At 55.6% G+C, this 27539-nt stretch overlaps 1 protein-coding gene across 2 annotated transcripts; it reads left to right on the forward strand.

Annotated features, from left to right (window-relative positions):
* Positions 1-26771, forward strand: PIK3R2 (phosphoinositide-3-kinase regulatory subunit 2). Of its 2 annotated transcripts, none has more exons than XM_038772178.1 (15): positions 1-299; positions 18322-18417; positions 19456-19506; positions 19927-20058; positions 20273-20474; positions 21061-21146; positions 21553-21658; positions 22399-22497; positions 22746-22926; positions 23066-23191; positions 23895-24037; positions 24339-24515; positions 25366-25437; positions 25649-25819; positions 26425-26771. In XM_038772178.1, exons 3-15 carry the CDS (start codon positions 19470-19472, stop codon positions 26615-26617), a joined length of 1725 nt encoding a protein of 574 aa, XP_038628106.1. In that variant the 5' UTR covers positions 1-299; positions 18322-18417; positions 19456-19469; the 3' UTR covers positions 26618-26771. The 2 variants fall into 2 exon arrangements, with proteins under 2 accessions (XP_038628106.1, XP_038628108.1); XM_038772180.1 differs by lacking the exon at positions 1-299 and adding an exon at positions 10983-11357.
* Positions 26772-27539: the final 768 nt, after the last annotated feature.

The raw sequence follows: 27539 nt of genomic DNA on the forward strand, positions 1-27539 counted from the left end.
GGAGATTCCGCTCACTCTTGGTAGGGGTGGCTAGCGCTCGGGTATCTCCGGACTCGCTCGGTCATCTCCGTGAAGGCTCCGGTCCCTCAGCCTCCGTCTACCCGGCTCGAGCGCACTCGAGTGTCTCCGCTGGGGGCGGGTGCCGCTGCTCCGGATCATGGCTGCTGCTGGCCGCGGGGAGAGCGCTGGTGCGGGCTTCGAATAACTGCAGCAGCAGCGGCGGCGGCGGCGGCGGCAGCGGCAGCAGCCGAGGCAGAAGCACAGCTAGACGAGAGGAGCTCGGCTGAAGCCGAGGAGAGGTGAGTTCGAAGCTCCGTACTGTGTCCGGCAACCAGGCTGTAAGGGGGAGGCTCCCGGGATCAGGACGGCGTGGGGAGAAGCCCGCGGGGGCTTCACGGACGACGTGGAGGACAAGGGTCATAGTCCGGACATGTTACTGGACTTGCGGGGGCGGGGGGTCGTTTAACCCGTGTGGTGTGACGGGAACCCGTGCTATGTTGCAACATGGGCTGGGGTCCCTGCCACTACTATATTGCCAAAGAGGCTGAGGTTTTGCATTATATCGCAATAGGGGGCTGGGGTCCCCAACCTATACTATATTCCAAAATGGGGCCTGGGGATCTGAGGCCATGCGACACTGTAAATGGGTCGGGAGTTTGGGAGAAAACGGGGCCGGGTGCCCAGCAATATTGTATTGCAAGAGGTGACTTTGGTACTTAACACGTTTAATTTTTTTTTTTTGGGGGGGGGACACGTTAATCGCAGAAGGGGGCTGAGGTGCGGAGCCCGGGTCCTGTTGCAGAAAGGGGGATTACACGGCCCGTGTTCTGTAGTGGGAATGGGGGAGGGCGGGGGAGAGTATAGCAGAAACAGTTCTTTTGCGAGAAGGAAAGGGGGGTCGCCAAGCTTGAGCTGAATTACACTGAGAGCGGTGGAAGAGCCAGTGGGACGTTGGTCGGTGGCAGTGGGGGGCGTGCGTGGCCAGAGGTGGGTGTGGAGGGTTCTATCACCTGTTACAAGGGGAGGCGAGGGTTTGCGTGGCTCGTGCCTAATCAATCAATGGTATTTTATTGAGCACTTACTGTAAGCAGAGCACTGTACTAAGCGGCTTGGGAGAGTACGCTGTAACAGAGTTGGTGGACACGTTCTCTGCCTGCAAGGGGCTCACGGTCAAGAGGGCCTCATCACAGGTAGGAGGAAAAAAGGGGGCTTGGGGCTTGCTTATCCCTATGTAAAAGTGGCTGGGGAGGCCGTCAGGCATATGTCCGTGCAGGGGGGGTTGGAGGGGGACGCCACACGGGGGAAGGGAGCTGAAGGGAGATCTGTGCTCTTCTTGCTAGAGACACACCGCAGGATAGCTGGACGCTTGCCCATTCTGGGCAAAGCTGGTGCCTGTAGCTTTCCAGGGGATTGTTACTGGCAACTCTCCTCTTCTTCCTGTTTGCTGGGCATCCCTTAAGCCTGCAGGGTGCAGCTAGGTCTGAGGCAGGAAGTAAAGACTTGGGGAAAAAGTTGGTTAGAAGGGTGACTGTGGAGTATGTCTGGAGAAGAGGGGAGATTATTGCACTGTACTTTAGCGAGAGGGGGTAAAAAAAAAAAAGCCTCCTTGGCAGCTCCAGTTTTCCTCTTCCACCCACGGACCCTGGTGACATCTGGAGCTTCTGCTCGTGTGGCCATGGAGAGTGGAAGGAAGGGGGGCAGAGAGCTGCCTCCTCCTCCGCTCGGCAATCGCTTGAGCAAGCGTTGGCTGCTTCTGGCCAACCAGCCAATTCCTGAGGGTTTTAGTGGGATCCTCTGGGGGTCACAGGGAAGCCAACTGTTGGAAATGGGGAGATGGGGGTGTGTTCAGGTTTTCATCTTTCTTTGCTTTTTTTTTTGTGCTGAGACACAAGGTGCAGTATTGGCAAAGAGACTGGTGGCAAGCCACGCCGGTATGCGAGTCGGAATTAGCAATGACGTTAGCCTCACGTTACGCACAGTCTCGCCTCGGTCCCCAGCTTTCTGGGAACGTGGGGCAGGCACCTCGAAAAATAGCTCTGGGGAAGCATCAAAAAATAGTTTGGCTCTGGGTTCTTTTTTTACTTCCATGAGCACCGGGGATGGAGACAGTTGCTGAACAGGCTGGTGACATTTGGCAGCTGTAGGGGTATCCTGAGCAGTGGTGATGGGCTAGCTACACTGGGGAAGTCTGTGATTTGGGGTTTTTTTCCTTTCTATAAGACAGTGGATACTGCTGTCTAAATGTCTTTATAGCATTGTCCCCCAGGCTCCAGAACTGATTTGAGGTCTGGTGTCAGGAAAGAGGAATTCCCATTCTTCTGGAGTCAGTGTGGAAAGGAGATTTCCCACTCTTCCCCTTCCCATCTCTCCTTGCCCTCCTCCAAATTCTCTGAGGCCTATTTCTTAACCATGCCCCTTTCTGCAAATGGGTACACCAGGGAGAGAGAGAGAGAGAGAGAGAGAGTGTGTGTGTGTGTGTGTGTGCGCAAATGTGTGCCTGAATTCTGGGCTTAACAGCTTTGCCATTTTGCGCTCTCCAGCCAACACTCCTGTTACTTAATTCGAATGATTTTGTAAAATGAAAGCTGAAACCCTGGATGCCAGGGGAAGGGAGTTGTTGCTTTTCTTGAGCCTGATGGGACATATTTTGCTTCTTGGATCTGGTGAATGGCTCAGAGGAGAAAAAAAAATCAGGCTCCTTTAGCCCTCCAAATTCAATAGGGCTGCCACCAAGCTTAGCCCTCCCCGGAACCCAGATGTGGGAAAACATGAAGTTAGGCTCCAAGTTGACCCAGGAGATCCTCTTGGTCCCTTTTGCAGCTGGACCATCTTCCTGGCTCATTTTACTTCCTTTGAGCACATGATCTGCCAGGGCCTGGGGGAGGAGTAGGAGGAATCTTGGGAACTTTGCCAGAACCCCGAAGGCAGATTCCTGGGAGGAGGACCCTTTAGGAGGTTCACCCTGAGGAGGGTCCCCAGGACCAGTGGGGAAGCAGGCACCTCAGAGCATTCTGGACTCCCTGGTAGGAAAGGAGAGGTTTGGACTGCTGAGCTGGAAGGACTCTACGGTTCCAAGGTCTCCTGGATGTGTTGAAGCTAGCTGCCCCTCATTCATTCATTCAGTTGTATTTATTGAGCGCTTACTGTGTGCAGAGCACTGTACTAAGCGCTTGGGAAGTACAAGTTGGCAACATATAGAGACGGTCCCTACCCAACAACAGGCTCACAGTCTAAAAATCCGCTGCCAGTTTTGAGGAGGGAGCCCAGGCCCTATAGGTGGCAATCCTGCCTCTTAGTTTCTTCTGGGTTTGGGTTTTACATTTTTACCTACAGCTCACACCCTGGTGGGGAGATTAAATTTTGTAAAAGAACCTTTCAGAGGAACTGGGCTGGTTTGGCTGAGAGGGAAGGGAACATTTAATTATAATAATAATAATAATAATAATAATAATAATAATGAAAAGGCCAAGGGGAGGATCTGGAGGTGTGGGTGTGGGGGTGTGTGTGTGTGTAAGAGAAAGTCCTGCCCGAATCTTTAGTTCCATCAGACTCTGCCTCCTTGTGCCTCTTGATCAGATAAACCCTTCCCCCCGCTTATCCCAGAAACTTCTTAGAAATTTAGGTGTGCGAGAATGCTGCTTTTGGCTGCTGCCTGTGGGACCCTTGCCATGCTCCAGACCAGGGAGTGAAAGCAGCTGAGTAAATACAGTTTGGATCATTGTCTGCTGTGGGGTGCCTTCACCTCTCTACCCCAATCCCCTGTTCCCTGGGAGTGTGGTTCACGTTCCCTTGGTCAAAGCCATCAGAGGAGGTGTACCATTGGCCTCAGCTTTGTCCCAAGCCACTTAGTAGTTGGGCTTTGGAGGGGAAAGAGGGCTGTTTATCTGGGAAAAGACCCTGGGTCCTTTGGTTAAAATCCTACTCCCTCCTACTTAGATTGTGAGCCCCATGTGGGACAGGGACTATGTCTGGCCTGATTAACGACTGGTTAAAACTTTGGAAAAGTCAATTTGTTGCTTATCAGTGTCCATGGGCATTTTGGCATGGATTATAAATCCATTGGGTCCAAAGAATGCAATGTGTGTGAGCTTTTAAATGACTGAAAAAAGAAAGCACATGAACCAAATATATTTCTTTGAGCTTCTAAGTTCAAGTGAGCTCAAAGTGCTCAGGACACCTTTTCCTGACTGGGGCTTTGGGTTTTCGGGCCAGGCCGGGATTGCAGGGGAGATTGAGTCAGTCTTGTCCCAGCCTCCTCCTTTCCTCCTGGAAGAAAGAAAGATCCTCAATCAGGCTGTCCTTGCTAACTGCTGCAGGAGCCCTACCCACTAGACCTGAGTTTCCTTAAAGCTCAGTTCTCCCAGGTCACCTTGTGACTTGCTTCCCCTGCCACTTGTTTCTCTCCCCCCCCCCCCCCCCCCCGGCCGTACGTACATGAGGGAAAGGGTGTGGGGGGAGGGGAGTAGCTACCAAAACGTTGCTCCAGGTGCTCCTTTCCTTCCCAGAGGGCCCTGGGGCAGACTTGTCCCTGGAGCAGGTTGGTGGGGCTGAGCAATTTTAAGAGCCCAGGGCAGCCTAGGTATGAAGTGACCTTCTCTCCAATCAATCTCTTTCTGCCTGGTAGGGTAATTGATAGGTTGGTAAGCCCTTACCAGCCCTTGCCACTCTCTACCACTACCATATGGTTTTGGTGCCCTGGGGGCAGTGCCTGGAGACAGAAATCTCTCTTGGGAAGGTTCAGTGCAGTTATTTTATCCCCACTGGATCTGCTCCGAGCCAGGACTTTACAAGGAGCCCAGACCTGGGGAGCACTGGGTAGTTGGGTGGAGAGTCTCACCCAGTTGGGGTGGCAAATTCCCCAAAGAGCCTTTGGTGGGTTTTACTGCTTCCAGGTGGATAATCTCTTTCTTCCCTTTCTTGAGTCTGGAGATAGGAAGGCCTGGCCAAGGCAGAGCCCTAGGAGACTTGTAAGAAGCAGCAACAGGTAGATCAGTCAATCAGTGGCATATATTGAGTGCTTACTGTGTGCAGAGCCCTGGACTAAGCAGTTGGGAGAGGACAGTGCAATAGAGATGGTAGACACATTCCCTGCCTTCAAGGAGCTGACAGTCAAGCAAGGTAGGGGATCACCTTCTAAATCAGGCCCAAGGGGCCAGGAGTGGCTGGTGGGCTTGTGGGGGGCTGTTCCAGAGTTGGGGTGATCTCCCCTGGGGAGGGGAGGCAAAGACTTCAAATTGACTGGGGCCCAGGGATGGGCACCCTTTTCGAGGGTGACTGTGGCAGCCCAGTTTGGTTGGCCAAAATACCACCCTGGAGGCTGTGCCTTGAGACCCATCCCGTTGTTAATGAATCTTGAGGTTTGCTGGGTTTCAGGAGAGGGGCCGGTGAAGGGGTAGATGGCTCCTTTGATGGAGGACAGGAAACCTGGTTTGGGAGCAGCTGCCAGGGCTGAGGATGCGGGCTGGCTGCGGCTGCCCTACTGGAAGAGACTGTTTTCCAGGCTGGAGCCGCTCAGATCTGCGTCGAAGCAACCAAACCGCAGAGCGTAATTTTGACTTAAATTCATTTTACTGACTTTGAGGGCGGCAGCGGGAATTTTTTTTACAAGCCCTGATGCTGCAGAATGCAAATTGGCGGTGGGGAGGCCTCTGGGCTCACAGGTGATTCCAGAGGAAATGCCAGGGACACAGAAGGGGCTCTGATCATGGTGCCAGAGCAGAATGCGTCACTAAATGCTTTTGTGTGTGTGTGTGTGTGTGCGCGCGTGCGTCTGTAGCATGGAAAGTGCAAGCTGCGTTCTTCCCTTCAAAAGGAAGACCTGTTGGGCAGTGTAGCCGGCACCAAAAGAAACAGTGCTGAGCTGCCTGGGGACTCCTCAGAAAGAGGCAAGTCTATCTATGCCTGTGGGCCCCCCATCCACCCCCACCCATTCCACTACTCCCGGTGCAGGGGACAGAGGGAGCTAGTTTCCCTTCACAACTCCCAAGAGCAGCCCCAACCTTCACATTCCCGGAAATGACCCTGGAGAATTTTTCCTCCCCTTGGGCCCTGGGGGAAAGCTCCTGGGCTTTCCTGGGGATTGGTTGTAGACCAAGGTTCCCAGCCCCCAGCTCCTTTGGTACAAAGCAGCTCAGATACCAATGAATGTGGACTCTCAGGAATTGCAGGCAGGGATGGGGAACCTGAAAGATTTAACTTGCTCCTGCCAGACAGAGGAGTGATATTGCCTCCAGAGACTCCCTAAGTGAGCAGCATCCAAGGATGGTCTGGTACACTGAAAGCCCCCAGGTCCTCCCTTCGAGGCTGCCCCCACTCACTCAGGCAGGCCCTGTTGGGTAGCCATTGGATGGGTCATTTCTGGCCTGGTTCTTCTCCAGTCTGGCCAGGGATTTCATTCCCCCACACACTGACCTGCCCAAGACTGGATTTGAAGAAATGGCACCCCTGCAGCACAGAACAACTTGTGGTTGCTTTCCTCTCACCCCTGAAGTTTCTCTGACTAGGCTTCCAGCTCCACAGGAGATCTGGGAGATCGGAAGCAGCATGGCCTAGTGGAAAGAGCACGGGCTTGGGAGTCAGAGGTCATGGGTTCTAATCCCAGCTCCACCACTAATCGGCTGTGTGACTTTGGGCAAGTCACTTAACTTGTCTTTGCCTCAGTTACCTCATCTGTAAAATGGGGATTAAGATTGTGAGCCCCACGTGGGACAACCTGATCACCCTGTATCCCCCCAGCGCTTAAAACAGTGCTTTGCACCTAGTATGCGCTTAACAAATACCATCATTATTATTATTATTATCTGGGCGTGTGGTTGGCCAGCCCTACTCCACACTAGACCCTCATACCCCATTCCCATCTCCCCCAGGGTCTCCATCCCCTCTTTTAAAAGCATTTATTCACCCAAAGGAGAGCCCAACAGAGGAGTCTGGGGGATGGCCTGTGGACAGTCATCGCAGGAACCGAGAGAGAGACCTGAACCCAGAGGATAAGGGCAAAGAGCAGGTGAAAAGGAACCGGCCTCTTGGAACAATCGAAGCTGCTCTTGGTAAAGGGGTCCTCGGAGAAAGATATCTTTTGACCTGGCGACTGCCATTTGGTGAGGGAAAAGGGGACTGGAGAGAATCAAGAGTTCCTCACTCCTGGGTTCTCGGAGACTTTCTGGTGCCTCTGTTCCTGACTGCCCTCCCCTCCGAGGATTGCTGAAAAGCCCTTGTGGCTTTGCCTGGGCTCCTTGCCACAGGGTTGAGGCCCCAGATGCACCTGCATCAGCTTTGTAGCTATTCCTCAAAAGCACCCGGGCCCCCAGCTGGCCCTACCCTGGGGGCAGAAGATGGATGATGAAGTGAAACCTGTCTTGACCCCGGGAGAGGGATTACCATCTCAGGTGCTGGTTTGGTTGCGCTCTGTCCAGGGAAGGGTTAATTTCTGATCTGCTCAAACTCTTGTGTTCTGTCAGGACACATCCCAATCAGAGGAGCTGCAGAACATTTCTTGGCAGCAGCCATGGGGGAAGAGAGAACGAGAGGAAAGCAGGAGAAGGGGGAGGGGAGGGCAGGAAGGCAACGGGAAGGCTTCAGAGGACAAACGGAGCTGCAAAGAAGCCTCGGGCCTGTGGAACTGTGGGATCAAGAGGCCGCGAAGAGGGGAGAGCTGAATTGAATCGCATTCTAGGTACGAAGACTTTTATTTTTTGGAAAAAAAAAATCCCCTTCATGGGGTTGGATTGAAGAGTCACTCTTTCCTGGCGAGCCGAGGACCCCGGCTCTGGGAATCTGGCTCTTCACACTGGGGCTGCCGTCCCAGGACAGGGTGAACTTTCCCTGCCCCTTGGTTGGTGGCAGCAGCAACAGCCCCCACCCCACCCACCACGATCTGGCAAAGCCCCAGCCACTGTCCCAAGCTCCATTTGGGGGGTGTGGTTATTTTTCTGCACATTTTAGTCAAAATCGTCCATCAGGTCAGGGACCCCAGGGTATCTGGGTCTTCAGACCCCAGCCCAGTTTGGGGCACAGCCACGTCTTCCTTTCTCCCAGTCTGATGTTAAAAAAAAAAAACATCATTGTTATGGCATTCATGAAGCGCTTTCTCTGTGCTAAGTGCTGGGGCTGATACGAGGTAAATCGTAACCGTCACAGTCCCTGTCCCACGTGGGACTCCCAGTCTAAGAGTGGCGGATAGTTTGGATTGGGATTTAGTGACTCAACCCTTGCTACCCTCCCTCCAGGGGCAGTAGGATTGCTGGGGCTGAGGAACAGTTTTTCATCCCAACTCTCCCTCCCCTAAGTAGGGCTGTGCTTGTGAGGTGTCCTGGCTCTGGGTGGCTTCAGCTCAAAATGCTACATGATCTCAATGTGCTTGGCTACCCTCGACCAGCCCCTCCCACTGGGGTGTAGGGAGTGTGAAAACTGAGACCCAGGGAATCAAAATGGCTTCTCAAGACATCTCCCGTGCCATACCCGCCCCCCCCCCCCCCCAAAAAAAAAAGAGGGCCTTGGCTAGGGGTGAAAATTTATGATCTCACTGTACGGTTCCCCCCACCTCACTTGGCTTTGAGGCGGATTTTCTTGCATTGATTGACCTGTTTAACTCCCCAAGCCGGTCTGAGTTGATAGCTGGACTTGGAGACCACGGAACAGGAGGATGAAGCTACCGAGTGCTTGGCCCCAGATTTCCTGTGGAAGCTCGGGATAACTCACTACGCTCCTGGGTGGGGCGGTGGGGGGCCCGTTTCTCCTCTTTTTATTTAAGGAGCCCTATCCCCCTCAAGTATTTTTAGGGCACCGAACCCAAGAGGGAAGCAGCCTTGGCATTTTGCAGAGCCTTTTGACTATGGAGTGCCCCCTCCCCCACTGGAGAGGGGAGACTTTGGGAAATGTGGGCAGGTGTCAGAAAAGCAGACCCCGTGGGTATTGCTTGGAGACCTTGTGTCGCCAGTCCAACAGCCCTGGAGGGGAGGGGAGAGGGCGGACCAATGCCCTGGGGCTGTGTGGCAGAGTCTGCTGGGTTGGGAGGCGGTGGAATGGAGTGGATCGTCCCTAGTAGCACGCCCCCCACCCCCACCCCTCCTTCTCATAGCCACTTGGGCATCTGTGAACCAGACCAGCTTCTTTCCCTGAAACTCAGCAAAAATCCCAAAACTGTTGCCAGGAGTGACCGCTGGTTGTCCACTTCTGCTGTAGAATTCCTTCCTTCTTTTTCTCCCTGTCTCCTTTGACCTTGATTTCCAGCAGTCTTAAGTCCAGAGGAGCCATTTGCTACAGGAGAGGCTAGGGGCTCCAGATGGAGGAAACTGTGTCTAGAGCAACAGGGGGAGGAAAAGAGGCTAAAGGAGACTGTGATGCAACAAGCATGGTATTCGCCAGCATTTGGTACCTGCTCTTAAGCTTTTAAGCTCCTATTAACACCCACCCCAGTTTCCTGCTCCTACTCTCTCCTTCCCAGTATGTCCCCTTTGGCTCATCGCTTGTGGGCTGGGGAGTATGGCTGACTTTGAAGCTGGGGACCAGAGATTAAGAAAACCCTCTCTGAGAGGAGAGTTCTGTGCCCTCCCCCGACTGGATGAGTTGTCCCAAACTCCTGGGCATGCCGCTTTGGTGAAGGCCCAAGCATTCAGAAGCCGGAAAGGCCCAGGCCTTGTCGGGGGGAGTGGAGGGGGCTGCACAGTGGGGGCCACCATTGACAGGGACTTCTCCAGGCACCACCCCCCTGTGCCAAAGATACGCCATTGCTCTCCTGTTTGCACAGGGGAGACTTATCTGTAAAGTGGAGATTCAATACCTGTTCTCCCTCCTATTTAGACTGTGATCCCCATGTGGGACATGATTATCTTGTATCTACCCCAGCACTCAGAACAGCACTTGGCATATTGTGAATGCTTAACAAATACCATGGTTATTATTATTATTGGGCTAACCCGTCCTGGTCCACACAGAGACAAAAACGTCCCTCCCCTCGGCAGAATATCTCACATGGAAGCGTGCATCGGGGCAGAGCCCGCTGTCTCATAATTTGTTCATCTTGTTATAGATAAAAATATCTAAATTAAAGCAATGTCAGACTCCTCCTGGAGGGGGTGAGTGTGTGTCTGTGTGTGTGTGCATGCGTGTGCACGTGTGCCTGCGTGTACACCACCTTCTAAAACAGATGTGTGATAGAGTCTTTAACCCGGTGATTTTAAAATAGCTCCGACACAGGGGAAGGTGGAAATGTCAGAGTTCCGAGTCCTCCGTTCTGGTCCACCAGTGTAGATTCCCCAGAATCTCACGCGTGGACTGGAGCTGAGATTGTTCAGGGCCTCCTTCCGGGGCTCTTCCAAGGACTTTTCCTGCTTCCAACCCCCAGTGTACCTGAAGCATTTGGGGAAACTTGCAAAAAAAAAACCCAAAAACCAATTCCAAAAGCTCCAGTGACTGAGTGTGGCCCGGCTTCCAGCCCACTCCTCTGTGCACTCCTGACGGACGGGCAGCATAACGTGACCCGAGAGCTAAGTGAAAAATCCCCCGGAGGGAAGGGGAGAGAAACGTGTCCCTCTGTGACTGCAGAGGCCCAGCTCCACATGCGGTACTGCTAACTGATCCTTGCTGTCTCCTCACAGGTCTGCACCCCCCTACCCCTGCCCCCACCCCCAGCCCCAGGAAGACACCCCTACCCCAGCCCTTCCCACCTGAAGACACCAGTTGCTGAGGTGGTCCCTTCCCCAACACCCCCTTGCTCCCCCAAGGGCCGGATTATGTTGGTCGCACTGGTCCTATGCTCGATTGTTTGGCTGAGCCGGGGCTTCAAGCTGTGGAAAAGTGGCTGCACGTAGCGTGGTCACTGGCCAAACCCCGGAGCTCGGCCAGCGACGTCCAGGCACCAGCCCAGTCCGGTCCCCCCGCCGCCTCCCCTCTCTGCTCCCCGACCATGCTCAAACCAGACCACGACTGAACTCTTGCCCCCACTTCGGCTTCTCCAGCTACTCAGAGCAGGCTCCCCTGGGCCCAGCCACTCCCCCAACCCCCCCACTGACCCTAGAAGATGGCCAGCGCTGAGGGCTTCCAGTACCAGGCCCTGTACCTGTACCACAAGGAGCGGGAGGAAGATATCGATCTGCTGCCTGGGGACATCCTGGTAGTGAGCAAGGGGGCCCTGCAGGCCCTAGGCTTCCGGGACGGGAACGAGCAAAACCCCCATCAGATTGGCTGGATCCTGGGGGTCAACGAGCGCACCAACCAGAAGGGAGACTTCCCAGGCACCTACGTGGAGTACGTGGGGCCGGTCAAGATCGCTTTTCCCTCTCACCGACCCCGGGGACAAAGGCCACTGCCCGCCACCCCGGGGGCCGGCACCTGCTACCCCCAGGAATCTCCGGAGCCAGGTAAGCCCAGCCCCGCTGTGCAGGGTCTTCTGGAAGTGGCCCGGTGGCCCCCAGCCCCGGACTTGAGTCAAACCTTGCCGTGTGCCAGAAGCCTGCCGGAGAGCACTCACGCGCCTGCAAGTGCACGCGTGCGTGAACACACACACCCCTCCCTCCCCACCTGCCATCTCCACCCCATCTTTCACCCCAAGCAGAGCAGTGGTGGGAGGGAAGGGACTGGGGGTGGTGGGGCAGTTTATTCTTTCTGCCTTTTGGTGGGGAGGAGGGAGACATACCCAGGCCAGACAGCAAGGGGGCTAGTCAACTGTCTGTCTGACGGTACCCCTTCTGTCCAATCAAGGCTGGTAGCAGTGGAATGGAGAGGGCCCGTTCCCTTGAAAAGGCTGCAAGGACTGGAGGCCTGCTCCTGTCCACCTCAGCAGGAGGTTATGCCTTGGAATGTGGCCCCCATTCTGGAGGGACCTGCTCCAGACAGTTGCCAAGGGCTTTGAAATTTCCAGATGAAAGGCAGCACGACCAGTCCCGAGCCTAATTACCCCTCTGGGACCCAAGGGAAGGGATCCCGAGGAGGTTGATGACTGGTCCTGCCAGGGGCCGGAGGGTGCACAGTAGGAACTTGCATGGAGAGGTCCCAGGACTCCTCCAGGTCCACAGCTCTTTCTGCTTGGGGCCAGGTGAATGGGGGAGGCACCCAGAGGAGAAGGAGGGGTCGTGGGCTGCCTTTTCCCCAGCCTGGCTCTCCCTCCCCCCACCCCCCACCCCCACCATGAAAGCAGACTCTGTCCGCTCCTGCTCGGCTGTGGGAACATGCCTTGGGGCTCCCCACTCTCTGCCAACGCGTCTCCTCTTACCCGTCGGGACACGAAGCTGCTCGGTCCCGGGGGGCAAGAGGAGAAGTGTGGTGGCGGCCAAGCAGGAGTGTTTCTTGCGGGAGGGGACACGTCGCCCGATGGCTTGGGGCACACTCCCCGCCACTTGGCATCCCATCTCCCTTCTCTTCAAACCCCCGGGCTCTCTCCAGAGCTGGGGTTCCTCTCGAGGTCACCTCCCCGGTGACTGTTCTCAGCCGATGGCTTGTGGGGCAGAGGGGGGCATTTCTCCCCTTTCCAAGTGGCCCCTTAGCTGGAGCACTTGTTGCCCAGCTGGCACTGGCATCTGGGCTCTGTCCTGATTGGGGAGGCATTGGTCCTGGGTAGACTTCTCCCTCAAGCAGCCTTATAGGGCTCTTCAGCCCCCATCTCACCCAACTTTCCCCGTTCCCTACTGCCTACTTGCATTCTAAAATTCATCATTCGCCCCAGGGGAGAGCCCCTCTTTCCTTCCTCCCACCCCCACCCCAACTCAGTCTTCGGGACTTCAGGCCACGGACCGGTGGACCAGGCAAGGATGGAATCGCACCTTCCCTGGCTCCCCAGTTTCAAGGTTGACATTCTGGGTGGGGGGAAAGGGGAGGGGGGGCAAAGCTCCCCCTTTGCTGAAAGACGCGACTGTTCCTGGGCTGCTGCGGCGGTGGCGGCAGCACCATGGACTGGAGCAGAGCCACATGGCCCTGGGCCCTTGGAGGACGGAGGAAGCAAAGGCAGAAACTTTGTCTTGGCCAGCACATCGGAAACTCGGATTGCTGTGCTGGTCTTGGAGCACAGCTTCCTGCCCTGTGCCCTGCAGGATCCTGTGGAGCGTGAGGACTCCAGGGAACAGGCGCTCCAAAGAGCGAGAGGGGGAGGGAGCGGGAGAAGGAACGGCCTGCACCGGCAACCCAGCTGAGCTGCCCAGCTGTGCCCACACCCTCTCTCCTCACAAGTCTACTGGAGCCGGGACTCCTGAGATTGGTTCCCAACTGGGACCTGGAGGCAAACCGTCTTGCTCCCCCACCTTGGTTTCCCTCATCAGGGGATCCAGACCTCCAGTGGCTAGGAACTGGGATGGGGGTTAGGGCAGAAAGTCCTGTGGGCGGGAAGACTGGTGAAGAATGCCTGGGATTGGAGGTGCCGTTTTGCACAGCTTCTCTTTTCCAACCTTCTTTGCCTTGAACAGTTAGTATTCATTGTTGGTAGGAAATGCTGGCCAGGAGTCCAGTCTGGAATGGGGCTGCCCCGGGCCAGGCCTGGCCTCCACTGGGCCTGAGAGCAGCCGTGGGGCTCGGGGTAAGCTGCTGCCTGCTGCTGAGGCAGCACATTCCTAGCGGGGTCACGTGGTGCGCCGTGCTCCGTGCTGTCTGCCCGGCCCTTGCACTGGGGTCACGCCTGAGACCTGCCAGCCCTGCAGCCATTATATAATCCCCACAGCAGCTGGGATCCCTCCTCTTATCCCCTCTGCCCCCTCCCAGCCTGTGTCTTGCTGGAGTGGGAAACTGGTCTGCTCACTTCAAACCCCTCCTCCCCTCCAAACCCCCTGTGATTCCCCCCCCACCGTGATTCCCCCCTACCATTCCACCTACTACCAGTTGATTCCCCATCGCTGCCTCCTGTGTTTGCTTTTCATTTCTCCTTTATTGAATGTGTTTTATTTTTGTTCCTCCATTTTCTGGTGCTCCTGGTTTCTCTCGCCCTCGGTGTTTGTAGAGAGCTTTCCCATCCTCCTCCCGTGCGAGGAGCGGCAGCCCAGTGAGCCCGGCTCAGTGCCAGAACCTGCACCCCTTCCTTGAGGATCATTGAGGAGACGTGCATCTGGGGAGGAGAGGAAGCCTCCTTTCTACTCCCAGGAGGTGGTGGGAGGAGCCAAATGAGACCTTAGGGTTTACTTCCGCCACCGGGCCTCTGCCATCTGGGAGGAGGGAACTGGGGATGGTGCCTACTTTTCCCCACTGCCTTGTCCACAAATGTAGAGCCTTTGTGATCTAAGCACACAAGAGCAGAAGGAATCGTGGGGGGGGGGGGGGGATGTGTGTGTGTTGGGGGGGGTGTTAATTATCCTTTAGATTCTTCGGAAACCCTACAATTCCTGCCATCCCGCCAGTAATGAATGTGAATCCTCAGGAGGCAAATAAGGTTTTGGGTAGGGGAGTGCTTTCTAATCTCCTTGGTGGTGTTTCTCAGAGGCATTGAGCAACCAGAGCCTAACCAGGGTCTCCATTTGCCAGACTCATCCCTTCCCTCTTCAGGTGGGGTGAAATTTGATTATCAGGACACCCCACCCCACAAAGGGCCTTCAGCCTGGGCTTTCCAGGTCACATGGCCCCTTCAAACTCAGGGTTGTAAGAGACCCCAAAAAGTGAGCCAGCCTTCCCCCAAGGCCAGCAGCTGTGCAGGCATGGTGCATCTTGTGGGCCAAGTTGGGTCCTCCAAAAAATCCAAGTGTGTTCAGACCTGGCTCTGACTCCCCTCCTCCTCCCCTCTACCACCTTAGAACCAAGAAAGTTGCAGTATATGATTATATTCTCCTGGCTTTCTGGGACTAAAATCATGGGTCACCCAGGCTGTCCCAACAGTGCATATGCTCCATGGCAACATTTTCCCCTAAGGGAAGCTCAGCCCCCAACTACTACCACTCAGACCCTGGCTAGACCAGGCTGCTGCTATCTAGGTGCTTTCTCCAGCCCTTGGTAAAGCTCAGCCCTCTGTCTGCAAAGAGCGGCCGGGACTGTGGATTCCCGCGTTGGCCTTTTCAGCCACAGGCACTCGTAGGTGAACTTCACTGTCAGTGGTGTCCACTTCCAATATGAAGGACAACTATATATAGCCCAGTCCAGCCTGAGGATTTTTATCCCATGCTAAATGTGGGGGACCACTGCTTGGCAAGCCTGCAGGGGCCCGCTGAGAACAGTCCCAGATAGCTGCTATGGCACCGGGCCCAGGGGAGCAGACCCAGGGAGGCGAACAGAAGCCCGGCAGGCTGCTCCCTCAGTCTTGGTTTTTACTTTCTGCTCCATACCCCTACCCCTCCCATCTCCCTTGCTGTTCCTTCCATCCTCCCACTCAAAGGGGACGCGGGGGTAATGGAGGGGATCGTTGTGAGCAGGGAACATGTCTACCAACTCTGTGTTGTGGTCTTCTAAGTGCTTAGTACAGTGCTATGCACACAGTAAGTGCTTCAATAAATACCATTGATTGATACACCGAAGGGGACCAGACAGGCAGGGGGGAGGTTGGGGAACAGAGCTTTCTGCCTGTTCAGGGAGAACTGGCTTGCACTGGTTCCAACGGGGGGGGGTGTGTGGGGGTGTGTGTGTGTGTCTCTCTCTCTCTCTCTCTCTAGGCGCGTGCATGCATGCCTCCGGCGCGTGCATGCCTCGATCGTCTGCCGGGGAGGGCGGGGCTGATTGTTGCGGTTGGAGGGAAGCTCCTCGACCCCCTCCCCCAAGGGACCGCTTCTGATATCCCAACTCCCAGAGTTTAAGGGCTCCACACCACCCTGTACCGGGGCTGCAGCCGGCCAGTTCTGGGGGAGGTGCGGAGCTGGTTTCCATGTTTAACGAACGATCGGGGGAGGAATGTGCTGACGCGGCACTCTGGCTGAGTCGGGGGATTGATCACACCCGGCTCTGGTTAGTCCTTTCCTGCTGCTGCTACTCCCCGGCCAAACACCCCCACCGCCCCCCGACAGCACCGCACGCGGCTGGAGACCCTGTAGGCTGAGGGCTGAGGTTTTTTTTTTTTAACTCTTTCATTTTATAGTTAATCGAAAAGAAATCAAGCATCTAAAGCCAGAGTTTTCCATTCTGGTCTCCCCCTGAGTCTAATTTTCTTGCAGCCGCCTGGGCAGTCATGGACTCCACGGTTTTAAACAGAAGCTTATTATAACTTCTATTTCTCCCAGCACCCTTCCCGCAGCCCTCTCCTCCTCTGTGCCCTTTCACCTGAACTGAATAGAAGAAGGACTTCCTGGGTAGCAAGTAGGGGGGAGGCAAGGGAACTAAATAATAATAATAATGTTGGTATTTGTTAAGCGCTTACTATGTGCAAAGCACTGTTCTAAGCGCTGGGGGGAACACAAGGAGATGAGGTTGTCCCACGTGGGGCTCACAGTCTTAATCCCCATTTTACAGATGAGGGAACTGAGGCACAGAGAAGTGAAGTGACTTGCCCAAGGTCACACAGCAGATGTGGGGGTGGTGGGATTCGAACCCATGACCTCTGCCTCCCAAGCCCGCGCTCTTTCCACTGAGCCACACTAAATCTCTTCCTGGGTCTCTCCATTTCCCTCCCCTGCACCTTAGGAAAGAGACTGAGAAGGGAGAGGTTATTGGAAGAAAACTGCACTGTTTGTGGCTCAGAAGTGGGTCGGGGAAGAGGAAAGGAGGCTGCAGGCTCAGATGTAGTGTGCAGAGGTGTGGGGCAGAGCCAGTTGCAAATCACCCATTCCTCGCCCCCTGCCTGGACAGAAGCCATTGCAAACCTCTCCAGCCCACGTGGCACTGCTGACCTGCCATAGGAACCCCCAGAGAGTTCCCAGCTCCCCAGCCAGCGGCCCCTGTTACAGCTTTTTCGGAGAAAGAGAACTGACCAGTCTTTTCTCCACCTCCACCCGCCTTCTCTTCCTCCTCGCTCCCTTTATGGCCACCCCCACAGACTCCCACAGTGAAAGAAATGCTTGTTAACCTTTGCCACCACTCGCTTTCCTCCCTCAGCTGAGCAGTTCCCTGCCCAATAGTTCCCTGCAAGTCTGCCCAACAGAGCAGTTGCTCTGGGCTCCAGGGAACCCTGTACCTCCCAGTGAGTAGGACCTTTTTTTCCTTTTTTTTTTCTTTTTCCTTTTTTTTAATGGTATTTGTTAAGTGCTTACTATGTGCCAGGCACTGTACTAAGCGCTGGGGTAGATACAAACTGGACACAGTCCATGTTCCAAAGGGGGCTCACAGTCTTAATCCCCATTTTACAGATGAGGTAATTGAGTGAAGTGACTTGCCCAAGGTCACACATCAGACACATGGCAGAGCTGGGATTAGAACCCGGGTCCTTCTGACTCCCAGGCCCATGCTCTATCCACTAGGCCACCCTCTGCTTTGCAGGGCAGTGGAGGCGATGTTGTCACGTGCAGAGGTAGTTACTTGCTTAAGTCCCTTAATGCCTCCTTGCTCCCTGACCTTATCCCCTGTTGTCCACATTTCCACAGCCTGGGAGGGAAAAGAAGAAGGCTGCCGATAACCCCACATTCTGCCCCTACTAGCTACTCTACACTTTGGGTAGCCCCAGGCCCTAAGGGGCCTTGCCCTTCCCAGAGAGAGTGGGATGGTGGCAGACAGTCTCCTGAGTCCCATAGACTCACAACTGCTAATAATAGTAATTGAGGTATTTGTTAAGCACTTACTATGAGCCAAGCACTGTACTGAGTGCTATGGTAGACACCAGATTTTCAGGTCAGGCACTGTCCTTGACCCACATGGGGCTCACAGTCTAAGTAGGAGGGAGAACAGCTGTTGAATCCCATTTTACAGACGAGAAGACTGAGAGAGAAGTTAAGTGACTTGCCTAAGGTCTGTGTCGATGTAGGATGGAGGAGATTTGGAGGAAATTGAGGCCCCCAGGGGGTCCAAGGTCTGTGGTAATGTAAGGTGGGGGAGATCAAAGAACCGAACTCCCACCTCATAGACTCCAACCAATGGGGGCACTCCACACCCTTAAGGGCAGCCCTGGGGAGAGAAGTAGGTTGAGAGGGCTCACTGGGTCACAGCTCTCTTCCCCGTGGCCCAACTGTCCTGCCTGCAAAGCAGAAGTCCCCATCTTTGTTGGTAACATGCAACAAAGAACCGGTAGGGATGGGAGTGGAGGACTAGGTTACCTAGGTGTCTTGGGCTCTCCTGGCCAGCACTGCTCCAAACAGGTGGGTGAGGAAATGCTGAAGGACACGGAGGTATGGAGAGGGAGTGGGGAATAGGGGCCCAGCTGGCTTCCCTGCAGAATTATTCCAGGCTGTCCCTTTCCCTTTCACCTCCACCTTCCCGCTCCTGGGCCCTGGAGCAGCTGCCTGCGGGGAGGGGGCCCAGACACCAGAGCTCCTAACTGTCTTCTCCTCTCCTCTTCCCTAGCAGGCACGCTGCTTCCAGACGTGTCGGAGCAGTTTGCTCCCCCAGAGGTGGCACCTCCCATCCTGCTGAAGCTGGTGGAGGCCATCGAACGGAAAGGTAGGAGAGAAGTAGGAACCTGGAGCCCCCTCGGTCTGGGCAGGTGCCAAGCCTTGAGCAACAGAACTCCCTCTGCCCCCTCATGTTCCCCCTCTCCACTCCTCCCTTACTCAGGGGGGAGCTCTGAGCGGGACTGGAACAATAAATAGTTCATCCCAGGAACTGCAGCCTAACATTGCTGCAGCTTGAGGAATAAGGACCCCCCTCAGGAGCTTTCTGGAGCAGGTGATAATAATACTAATAGTGGTATGTGTTATTTGCCAAGCACTATACTAAGCACTGGGGTAAATTCCAGCTAATCAAATCGGACATGGTCCCTATCCCACCTGGTCCCCACAGTCTAAGGAGGAGGGAGAACAGGTATTGAATCCCCCTTTTACAGATGAGGAAATTGAGGCACAGAGAAGTGAAGTGGCTTGCCCAAGGTAGCTCAGCAGGCACGTGGCAGAGCCAGTACTAGAATCCAGGTCTCCTGGCTCCCAAGCCCATGTTCTTCCTGCTAAGCTACGCTGCTTCTTGTTTGGACAGTTCCTTTTTCAATCAGAGTTGGGTCTGTCCTAGATCCAGGACACCTTCCTTGGGAAGCAGTTTCATTTATTCATTCGAATTTATTGGGCAGCTACTGTGCGCAGAGCACTATGCTAGGCCCTTGGGAGAGCCCACTGGAGGTGAAAGACCCAGTCCCTGCCCTGAGGGAGCTTCTGATCGAATGGAGGACCCAGCCCCACCCCCACCCCACAATGGCAGACCTCAGAGATCCAGAACTTGGAGAACTGTTTCTCACCAGGCAGTGGAGATCCAGGGTAGGACCAGGCAGAACCCCTCAGTTGGACTGAGTGCCAGTGACTGCTAGCCCGGAGAGGGGTGGGCTGTGCGAAATCCCCAATGTGAGAGCCCCGGGCTGGCCCCGTTTCCCCAACTCCTGTCACCCGCACTCCGAGCTAGTGGGTCCACGGTCAGCAGTAGAAGCTTACTTCCCTTTCTGGGATGTGATGGGATCATTGCGGGCCTGATCCTGATGGGTGTTTCTTCTTCCAGGGCTAGACGGCGAGATGCTGTATAGGGCGTCTGCCTCAGGGCTCAGGGCCGGTAAGGAGCAAGCGGGAGGTTGGGGGTGGAGTGTGAGGGTGTGTAGGATGGGGTTGGTGGGCAGACGGGGACCGATTCTGTCTGGAGTGGCAGTGGGTGGGAGGCCTGAGCAGGGCACTGGCCCCTTCTGGCCCTAGCTGCTCTGCTCTTTTCTGCTCTGGTGGGGATTAGACCGCCTTTAAGTTGACTGTCCGGTCCCGGCACCCCTGAGGTTGTCGAGGAACCCCCATGGCTCCAGGCCACATCTTGTCGCTTTCCACCCAGCACCCCCCTGCCCCTGGTCCTGGGGCCGTGGGGCAGGGAGAATCTGGGGAGGGAAGTGAGGTACTGGGTGGAGGAGCTCTTCCTGAGGAAGGTGCTCTGGGGGGGACATGAGCGGGTGCCAGGGCCAGGGTTCAGCCCCTGTTCTGTCTCCTTCAGATTGGACTCTGGGGGACATAGAGCAGTGGGATGTCCTCACCCTTTCGGAGACCCTGAAGAGTTACCTACAGGCGCTGCCCGGGCCCCTCGTCCCACCCTCTGCTCATGGAGACCTCCTCCATGCATTGCAGGGTAAGTCGAAGCTGGGGCTGGGGAGTGATCAGGCAAGAAGGGGCTAGGGAACATGTCGATCAGCAGTCAGTAGCCCACTGCCTCCTGGGCAGAGAAGCCAGAAGGACAGGAGGCCCACAGAGGATGGAGGGACTGCTATCTCCCAGCCAGAGCAGAAGGCGTGGGTTCCTAGGGACCTCAGTTCCAGACCTCGAGCCTTTGCCTCCCTTTCCAGAAGCACCTCAGCCAGAGACCTGTCGGAAGCAGCTGCTGGCATTGCTGGAGCCCCCGGGCGTCCCCCTGCAAAACTCTCTGGCCCTGCACTTCCTACTCAGGCACCTGGGGAAGGTGGCTCAGCAGGCAGACCGCAACGGGCTCAGCCCCCGGGTGCTCGGGGAGATCTTCGGGCCCTTGCTGCTGAGGCTGCCAATTTCGGGGTATGTCCCAGGGGGAGCAAGGTCCAGCTGGGGAAGGGGCTCAGCCCCAGAGGACCCTGGCTCTGCGTCTGCCTAGATCTTGACGTGGCTCTGGCTCTGACTGCCAGATCGCCCCAGAGCGCTGCTCTCCCATTTGGCCTTGAGCTCTTCCTCCTCTCCGGCCTCCCCTCCCCCTGCGGTGGGTTTCCTAGGGCCTCACGCCTGCCCTCCCCCAACGAGCGAGGGTTGTCTGATCGTGGAGAAAAGGCCCTCCCGAGCTTACGCTGCGTGAGGTTCAGCTGGAGGTTGTGGCCTTCAGCCGCTCCGAGTCAGAAGGACGGTAGGGGCCCAAGCGCTCCACATGCTTCTCCAAAGGACTCCAGCAGGAAAGGTCCCCGACGGGGCCGCCCCCGCTTCCCCCGGGTCCAGGCAGTGGCTGATAGAGAGCCCAAGCCCTGACCCTGTGAGAGGAGGAGACTCCCGTTGAGGCAATGGGAAAGGGAGCACACAGGGACCGACCACCACCACCTATCCCCCTGCCCCCCTGGCCCCAGCCGAGAGGTTCCAAGGACCCGGTGGAGGTCTGACCATGTCCTCCTTCCCACAGAGTTGAGCCAACCTCGGACTTCTCCGTGCTGCTGCTGGAGACACTGCTGCAGGACCAGGACGAGGAGCAGGAGCCAACCCCCCCAGGTACCGAGCCCCCAACCTTAGGAGAAGCAGCGGGGCCTAGTGGAAAGATCCCGGGTCTGGGAGTCAGGAGACCTGGGTTCTATTCCCGGATTTACCAGTCAACCTTAGGCAACTCACTTAACTTCTCTGGGCTGCCTTGGTTTCCTCATCTGTCAAATGGGGGATTTGTTACCTGTTCTCCCTCCTCCTGGACAGCCAGCCTCGGGTGGGACAGAGCCTGTGCCTGACATGATTATCCTCTACTACCTACCCCCAGTGCTTAGCACATAGTAAGTGTTTTAACAAATATGTGGCGAGACCCTAGGACAAGACAGCATGTGGGTTTGGGGAGTGGAGAGGATACCACATTGGGTATAGCTTCTCCTCCCCGGATAACATCTCTTCCTGCTCTTTTTTTTTTTTTTAGCGCTGCCTCCAAAGCCCTCCAAGCCCAAGACCTCAGCTAACAATCTGCCCAATGGGAACAGCTCCACCCTGCAGGAGGCTGAATGGTACTGGGGCGACATTTCCAGGTAATTGACCCTGTTGGGTGGTCACCATGGTTGCTTAGGCAATTGGAGAGCCTGGAAGGGGAGGGGCTGTAGGACCTAGTCTTGAGACCAGGGTGGTGAAGAGAAGCAGCGTGGCTCAGTGGAAAGAGCACAGGCTTGGGAATCAGAGGTCATGGGTTCTAATCCCGGCTCCACCACTTGTCAGCTGTGTGACTTTTTGGCAAGTCACTTAACTTCTCTGTGCCTCAGTTACCTCATCTGTAAAATGGGGATTAAGATTGTGAGCCCCACAAGGGACCATCTGATCACCTTGTATCCCCCCAGCGCTTAGAACAGTGCTTTGCACATAGTAAGTGCTTAACAAATGCTATTATTATTATTATTATTATTATTATTATTATTATTATTATTATTGTGGCCAATGCAGGATCTTGGGGCCAGAGGAGGCTTGATTTCAGGGTAGAGCGTGAGGGATTTAAGCCAAAAGACAAGGAGAGCCTGGAGGAACCTTGGGGAGCATCACATCTCTCCAGTCGGGGTGTTTCATTCATTCCACTGTTGCTCCACCCATCTTCTCCAGCCCCACCCCCACCCCACAGTGGCAGGCAGCTGCCAAAGGGCAAGGAGGCTGAGGGTCTAGCTTTGGTGGTGGCAAGGAGCCCTGTGCCGGGACCTGGGCAGTGATCCTGGAGTGTTCCTCATCAATCCCCCTGTAATTTACTTCCCCACCTCTTCCCATCCCTCACTCCCCACCCCCACAGGGAGGAAGTGAATGAGAAGCTCCGGGACACCCCAGATGGGACCTTCCTGGTCCGGGATGCGTCCAGCAAGATCCAGGGGGAATATACCCTGACCCTGAGGTGAGCGAAGGGAGGGGGCAGTCACGGCAGGGCTGCATGAGTGGCCGGAAACAGGGCCCTCCCCTAGCCCTCTTTGGGTCTGAGGGTGAGAGTTGGGGAAGCCAGAGCTTTTCCCCATGGACCCTCCTGGTGGGGGTCCTAGTTCAAGGAGAAGACCCCCCACCCCGATGGTGGTGAGTGGTGGGTAGAGGACCTGAGGGTGAGAAACCCACGAGCCTGATTCTCTGACCCTCCGTGTCCGGCTACAGGAAAGGAGGCAACAACAAACTCATCAAGATCTTCCACCGGGACGGGCAGTATGGCTTCTCAGAGCCACTGACCTTCGGCTCCGTGGTGGATCTGATCACACACTACCGGCACGAATCCCTGGCCCAATACAATGCCAAGCTGGACACCCGCCTGCTGTACCCAGTGTCCAAGCACCAGCAGGTCCGGGGGCTGGGTTGCGGTAGGGACAGTAGGGCCTCGGGGGTGGGCAGGAAAGCAGGAGGGAGACCCGGCACAGGGCTGCAGGGAGGTGGGAGCTTGAGGGGAGGGCAAGCGGACAAATAGCCATCCCTTGTCCCAGGACCAAGTGGTGAAGGAGGATAGCGTGGAGGCAGTCGGGGAGCAGCTGAAGGTATACCACCAGCAGTACCAAGACAAGAGCCGTGAATACGACCTGCTGTATGAGGAATACACCCGCACCTCGCAGGTACCCCCTACCCATGCCCCCAACGTGAGACAGGGACGCTGTCCAACCTGATTATATTGTGTCTACCCCAGCACTTAGCACAGTGCTTGGCACAGAATAAGCACTTAACAAATTCCACAATTATTATTACTAGGTAGTTGCCCCTTCACCCTGACCTTCCAGCTTGCCCTTCTCCACTTGCTCCTTCGTTCCCACTTCCCCGCCCCTCCCCTATTCTGCAGACCCAGGACCAACCACCAGGGGTCACTCTGCATGTGCCTCTGTTGGCATCTTGACACCTGGGGAGAATCAATTGATCAAACATATTTATTGAGCACTTACTGGAGAAGGAAGGTATAGACGCCCACCACTAAGAGCTAGAGTTTGAGGCCTGAGTGTTGGTAGGGTTTCCCTTGCCGAAGACGGTAGTGTTTATTGAGCAGGTTCAGCATTCAGGGCCCTGTATTGGGTGCTTGGGAGAGAAGTCTAGAAGCAGACTGACATGGTTTCTGCCCTTGAGGAGGTTGTACTCTAATGTGGGGAGAAGACAGGCAGTCGTGAATGGCATACGTCTACCGGGAGACCTCCACGTACAGGAGCGTAGGTGATGGCAAGACGCTAGGGCTGCCTTCCTCGGGGCCCCCCAGCTTGGAGGTCAAGGGGCCAGGAAGGATGAATAGCGAAGGGGTCCTGAGGCAGCCTTCCCCTCCTGTTACCTGCCCAGGAGCTGCAGATGAAGCGCACAGCTATTGAAGCTTTCAATGAAACCATCAAAATCTTTGAAGAGCAAGGCCAGACCCAGGAGAAATGTAGCAAAGAGTACCTGGAGCGGTTCCGGCGAGAGGGCAATGAGAAAGAGATCCAACGGTGAGCTAGGACCCAGCCTTCCTCCCCCAGCCACCTTGGGATTGAGTGTGTGTGGGGGGGGGGGCGGTCTCTGCTCCTTTGCAGGGAGCAACCACCTTTTGGGGGGGTGTCAGTACAGCTATCGGCCCCGTACCTCCACCACGATATCTTCCCTTTTTGTCTGGGGTGTGGGCCCGTCCCCCAAGTCCAAAGGGTCACTGGTCTGATCTCAAGGCCGTTGATCCCAAGCCTGAGCCTAGCACAAAGCTTTATCCTCACTTGCTTTTCTCTCTGACCCGATGCCCCCTCCCCGCCATTCCAGGATCCTCATAAATTCGGAGAAACTCAAGTCCCGCATCGCAGAGATTCACGATAGCAAGATAAAGCTGGAGCAGGATCTGCGGGTCCAGGCGGCTGATAACCGCGAGATTGACAAGCGCATGAACAGCCTCAAACCTGATCTCATGCAGCTGCGCAAGATCCGGGACCAGTACCTTGTGTAGGTGCCCCAGCCCAGGAAACCCCCAAATCAGACTTTCCCAAGGGGGTCTCCCCTTCAAGCAGCGTGGCTCAGTGGAAAGAGCACGGGCTTTGGAGTCAGAGGTCATGGGTTCAAACCCCGACCACCAGTTGTCAGCTGTGTGACTTTGGGCAAGTCATTAACTTCTCTGTGCCTGTTACCTCATCTGTAAAAAAATAGGGATTAAGACTGTGAGCCCCACGTGGGACAATCTGATCACCTTGTAACTTCCCCAGCGCTTAGAACAGTGCTTTGCACATAGTAAGCACTTAATAAATGCCATTATTAATTCATTAATTCAACTACGCGGGGGGGGGGGGGGGAGCCTGCCCCCGTGTGGCCACAGTGGGAATGGCATCCAGGAGTCACCTTTCATCTTGAATCCTCGGGCTGGGAAGGGACTAACCCAAAGTCCTTTAATAATAATAATAATAATAACAGTAATAACAATAATGGCATTTATTAAGCGCTTACTATGTGCAAAGCACTGTTCTAAGCGCTGGGGAGGTTACAGTGTGATGGGGAGGTTGTCCCACGGGGGGCTCACAGTCTTAATCCCCATTTTACAGATGAGGTAACTGAGGCACAGAGAAGTTAAGTGACTTGACCGAAGCCACACAACTGACAATTGACGGAGCTGGGATTTGAACCCATGACCTCTGACTCCAAAGCCCACGCTCTTTTCACTGAGCCACGCTGCTTCTCTTTAAAAGTCCATCCCCCTGCCTCTGGGCCAGGCAGTGCTCGGACTTGATGAGATTCATGTCTGCCAGATGTGTTTCCCTGGACAAGGTGAGACCACATATATATCCTTTCCCTCTCCTTGCAGGTGGCTGACCCAGAAAGGAGCCCGGCAGAAGAAGATTAATGAGTGGTTGGGCATCAAAAATGAGACTGAGGAGTGAGTATCCCTCATTGAGAGGGGATAGGAGGAAGGGTCCAGATGTGAATTCACTCCACTGTACCTCAACCATCGGTCCCTCCTCCCCCAGCCCTGGTTCCTCCCGCTCACTGCAGTCCTGCTGTGGGGAGATGTGCCAACCCTCCTCTACCCTCCCACCCTCGGGCCCTGACCTACCTCTCACCCATCCTCTCTGCTGGTCCGGTTGTAGCCAATACTCCATGATGGAGGACGAGGAAGACCTCCCCCACCACGAGGAGTGGACGTGGTACGTGGGCAAGATCAACCGCGGGCGGGCAGAGGAGATGCTGTGCGGCAAGCGAGACGGGACTTTTCTCATCCGCGAGAGCAGCCAGAAGGGCTGCTATGCCTGCTCTGTGGTGTGAGTGTGGGGCCGCGTTTGGGAAGAGGGTGGTGGGAGTGAGGCTCTGCCACAGGACTACTGTCCCCTGGGACTAGGAGAGTCAGTGCTTTCTCCCTGCCCTTTGTTTTAGCCTTTAACTGAGACAGTTGGGAGGGCTGGGGACAGTTAACATCTTCAAGAATTAGAGACAGGTTCATTAGGAAAGAGGCTCTGACCAGTTGTTCTCTGTGACCTCAGAGAATGAAGCACAAAGAGCTGCAGCAAGAGGGAGTCGGGTTAGACAAAGGGGGAAAAATAGTTCCTAGCTCTCAGGAGGATTCAACATCTGGCCTGGGTGACTTAATCATTCTTCTGGCCCAAAGCTGGGTTGAATGCTCTTCTATAGTCCCTTCCAATACTGTGATTAACAGGCCATGATGTCGCTGAGTTACTCCCAAATGGGCAGCCCAATATCTCCCCCTCCCTATCCAGGGTGCAGGGGTCATTGGAGCTGCTCTGGGGAATAAAGGCATTGGTCTGCCTCCCCAGAGTGATCCTGCCCCGGGAGGAAGGCCAGACCACCGGGGTCTCATATGACCCTCTCCCTCCCCTCTTCTCTCTCTTTCCCCCATTTCCCCCCACAGAGTGGATGGCGACACCAAACACTGCGTCATCTACAAGACAGTGACCGGCTATGGCTTTGCAGAGCCCTACAACCTGTACGCTTCACTCAAAGATCTGGTGCTGCACTACAAGCACACATCTCTGATTCAGCACAACGACTCGCTGAACGTCACACTGGCTCACCCCGTGCTCTCCCCACCACCCGCCCGGTGAACTCCGGGCCTCCCCTACTGTCCCAGAGCAGAAGGATAGGGGAGAAAGTGGCTTCTCTGGGGATTTCCCTCACCCTTATTCATACCCCTCCCCCATCCCCCCCCACTCAACTCCCTCCTTTTCTCTCCCCCCTCCTTTCATCCCCTTTTTCCTATCACCCTCTGTCTCTGCTTCCTCCCCTTTTTCCGCTTTGCCCCCTTTCCTGCTCTTTCCCCCTTTTCTCTCTTCCCCTTAGGCAGGGCCCTGTTCATCTAGCCAGGGTGCTGTCCACCTAGCCAGACTGTCCTCAGCCTTGCAGACTATGTGACCTACCTTGCTCACACCATCAGAGGCAGGGGCCACCCTGTTGTCTCTTGAGAAAGAAGAACTGAGGAGCTGAGGGCAAGGTCTCTGGGTGGAGCTGCCACCGCTGCTGCTGCTGCTGCTGCTGCTGCTGCTGCCGCCGCCACCGCCGCTGCTGCTGCTGCTGCTGCCGCCAAGCAGGTTTTTGCTCCTTTGGCTGCTACTCCACGTGGTCCATCCCTCCCCCCTGCTTCCCACGTGCACACGGATCTCCCAGTCTCTCAGAAAGCCATATCTCTGGATCTGTGAATCCATTCCACTCTCCTAATCACCCTGGTCTGCTTGCTTGGTCCTCTTCATTGGCTCTCTGCACATGGTCCTGGGTCACCAGGACCTTCCCTGTGAGCTGGGGCTGGGCTCTGGCCGGGGTTGGGCCCGGTTCCAGCTCCAGGAAAAATCCTCTATGTCTTTCACCCTCCACCCCCCACCCCCCGCCCCCGCTTCCTGCCCCCTTTGGCGGCTAAGCTCAAATGCCCATGGAAGACATTCTTCCACATGCTGAGTAAAAAAAAACAAAAACCCAGACACCCCCCCAACCCCAACCCTTGGGCCTGCCTCTCCCTGAGGAGCCTGGGGTTAC

Source organism: Tachyglossus aculeatus, chromosome X1 (genome assembly GCF_015852505.1).
Source record: "Tachyglossus aculeatus isolate mTacAcu1 chromosome X1, mTacAcu1.pri, whole genome shotgun sequence".
Lineage (NCBI taxonomy): Eukaryota > Metazoa > Chordata > Mammalia > Monotremata > Tachyglossidae > Tachyglossus > Tachyglossus aculeatus.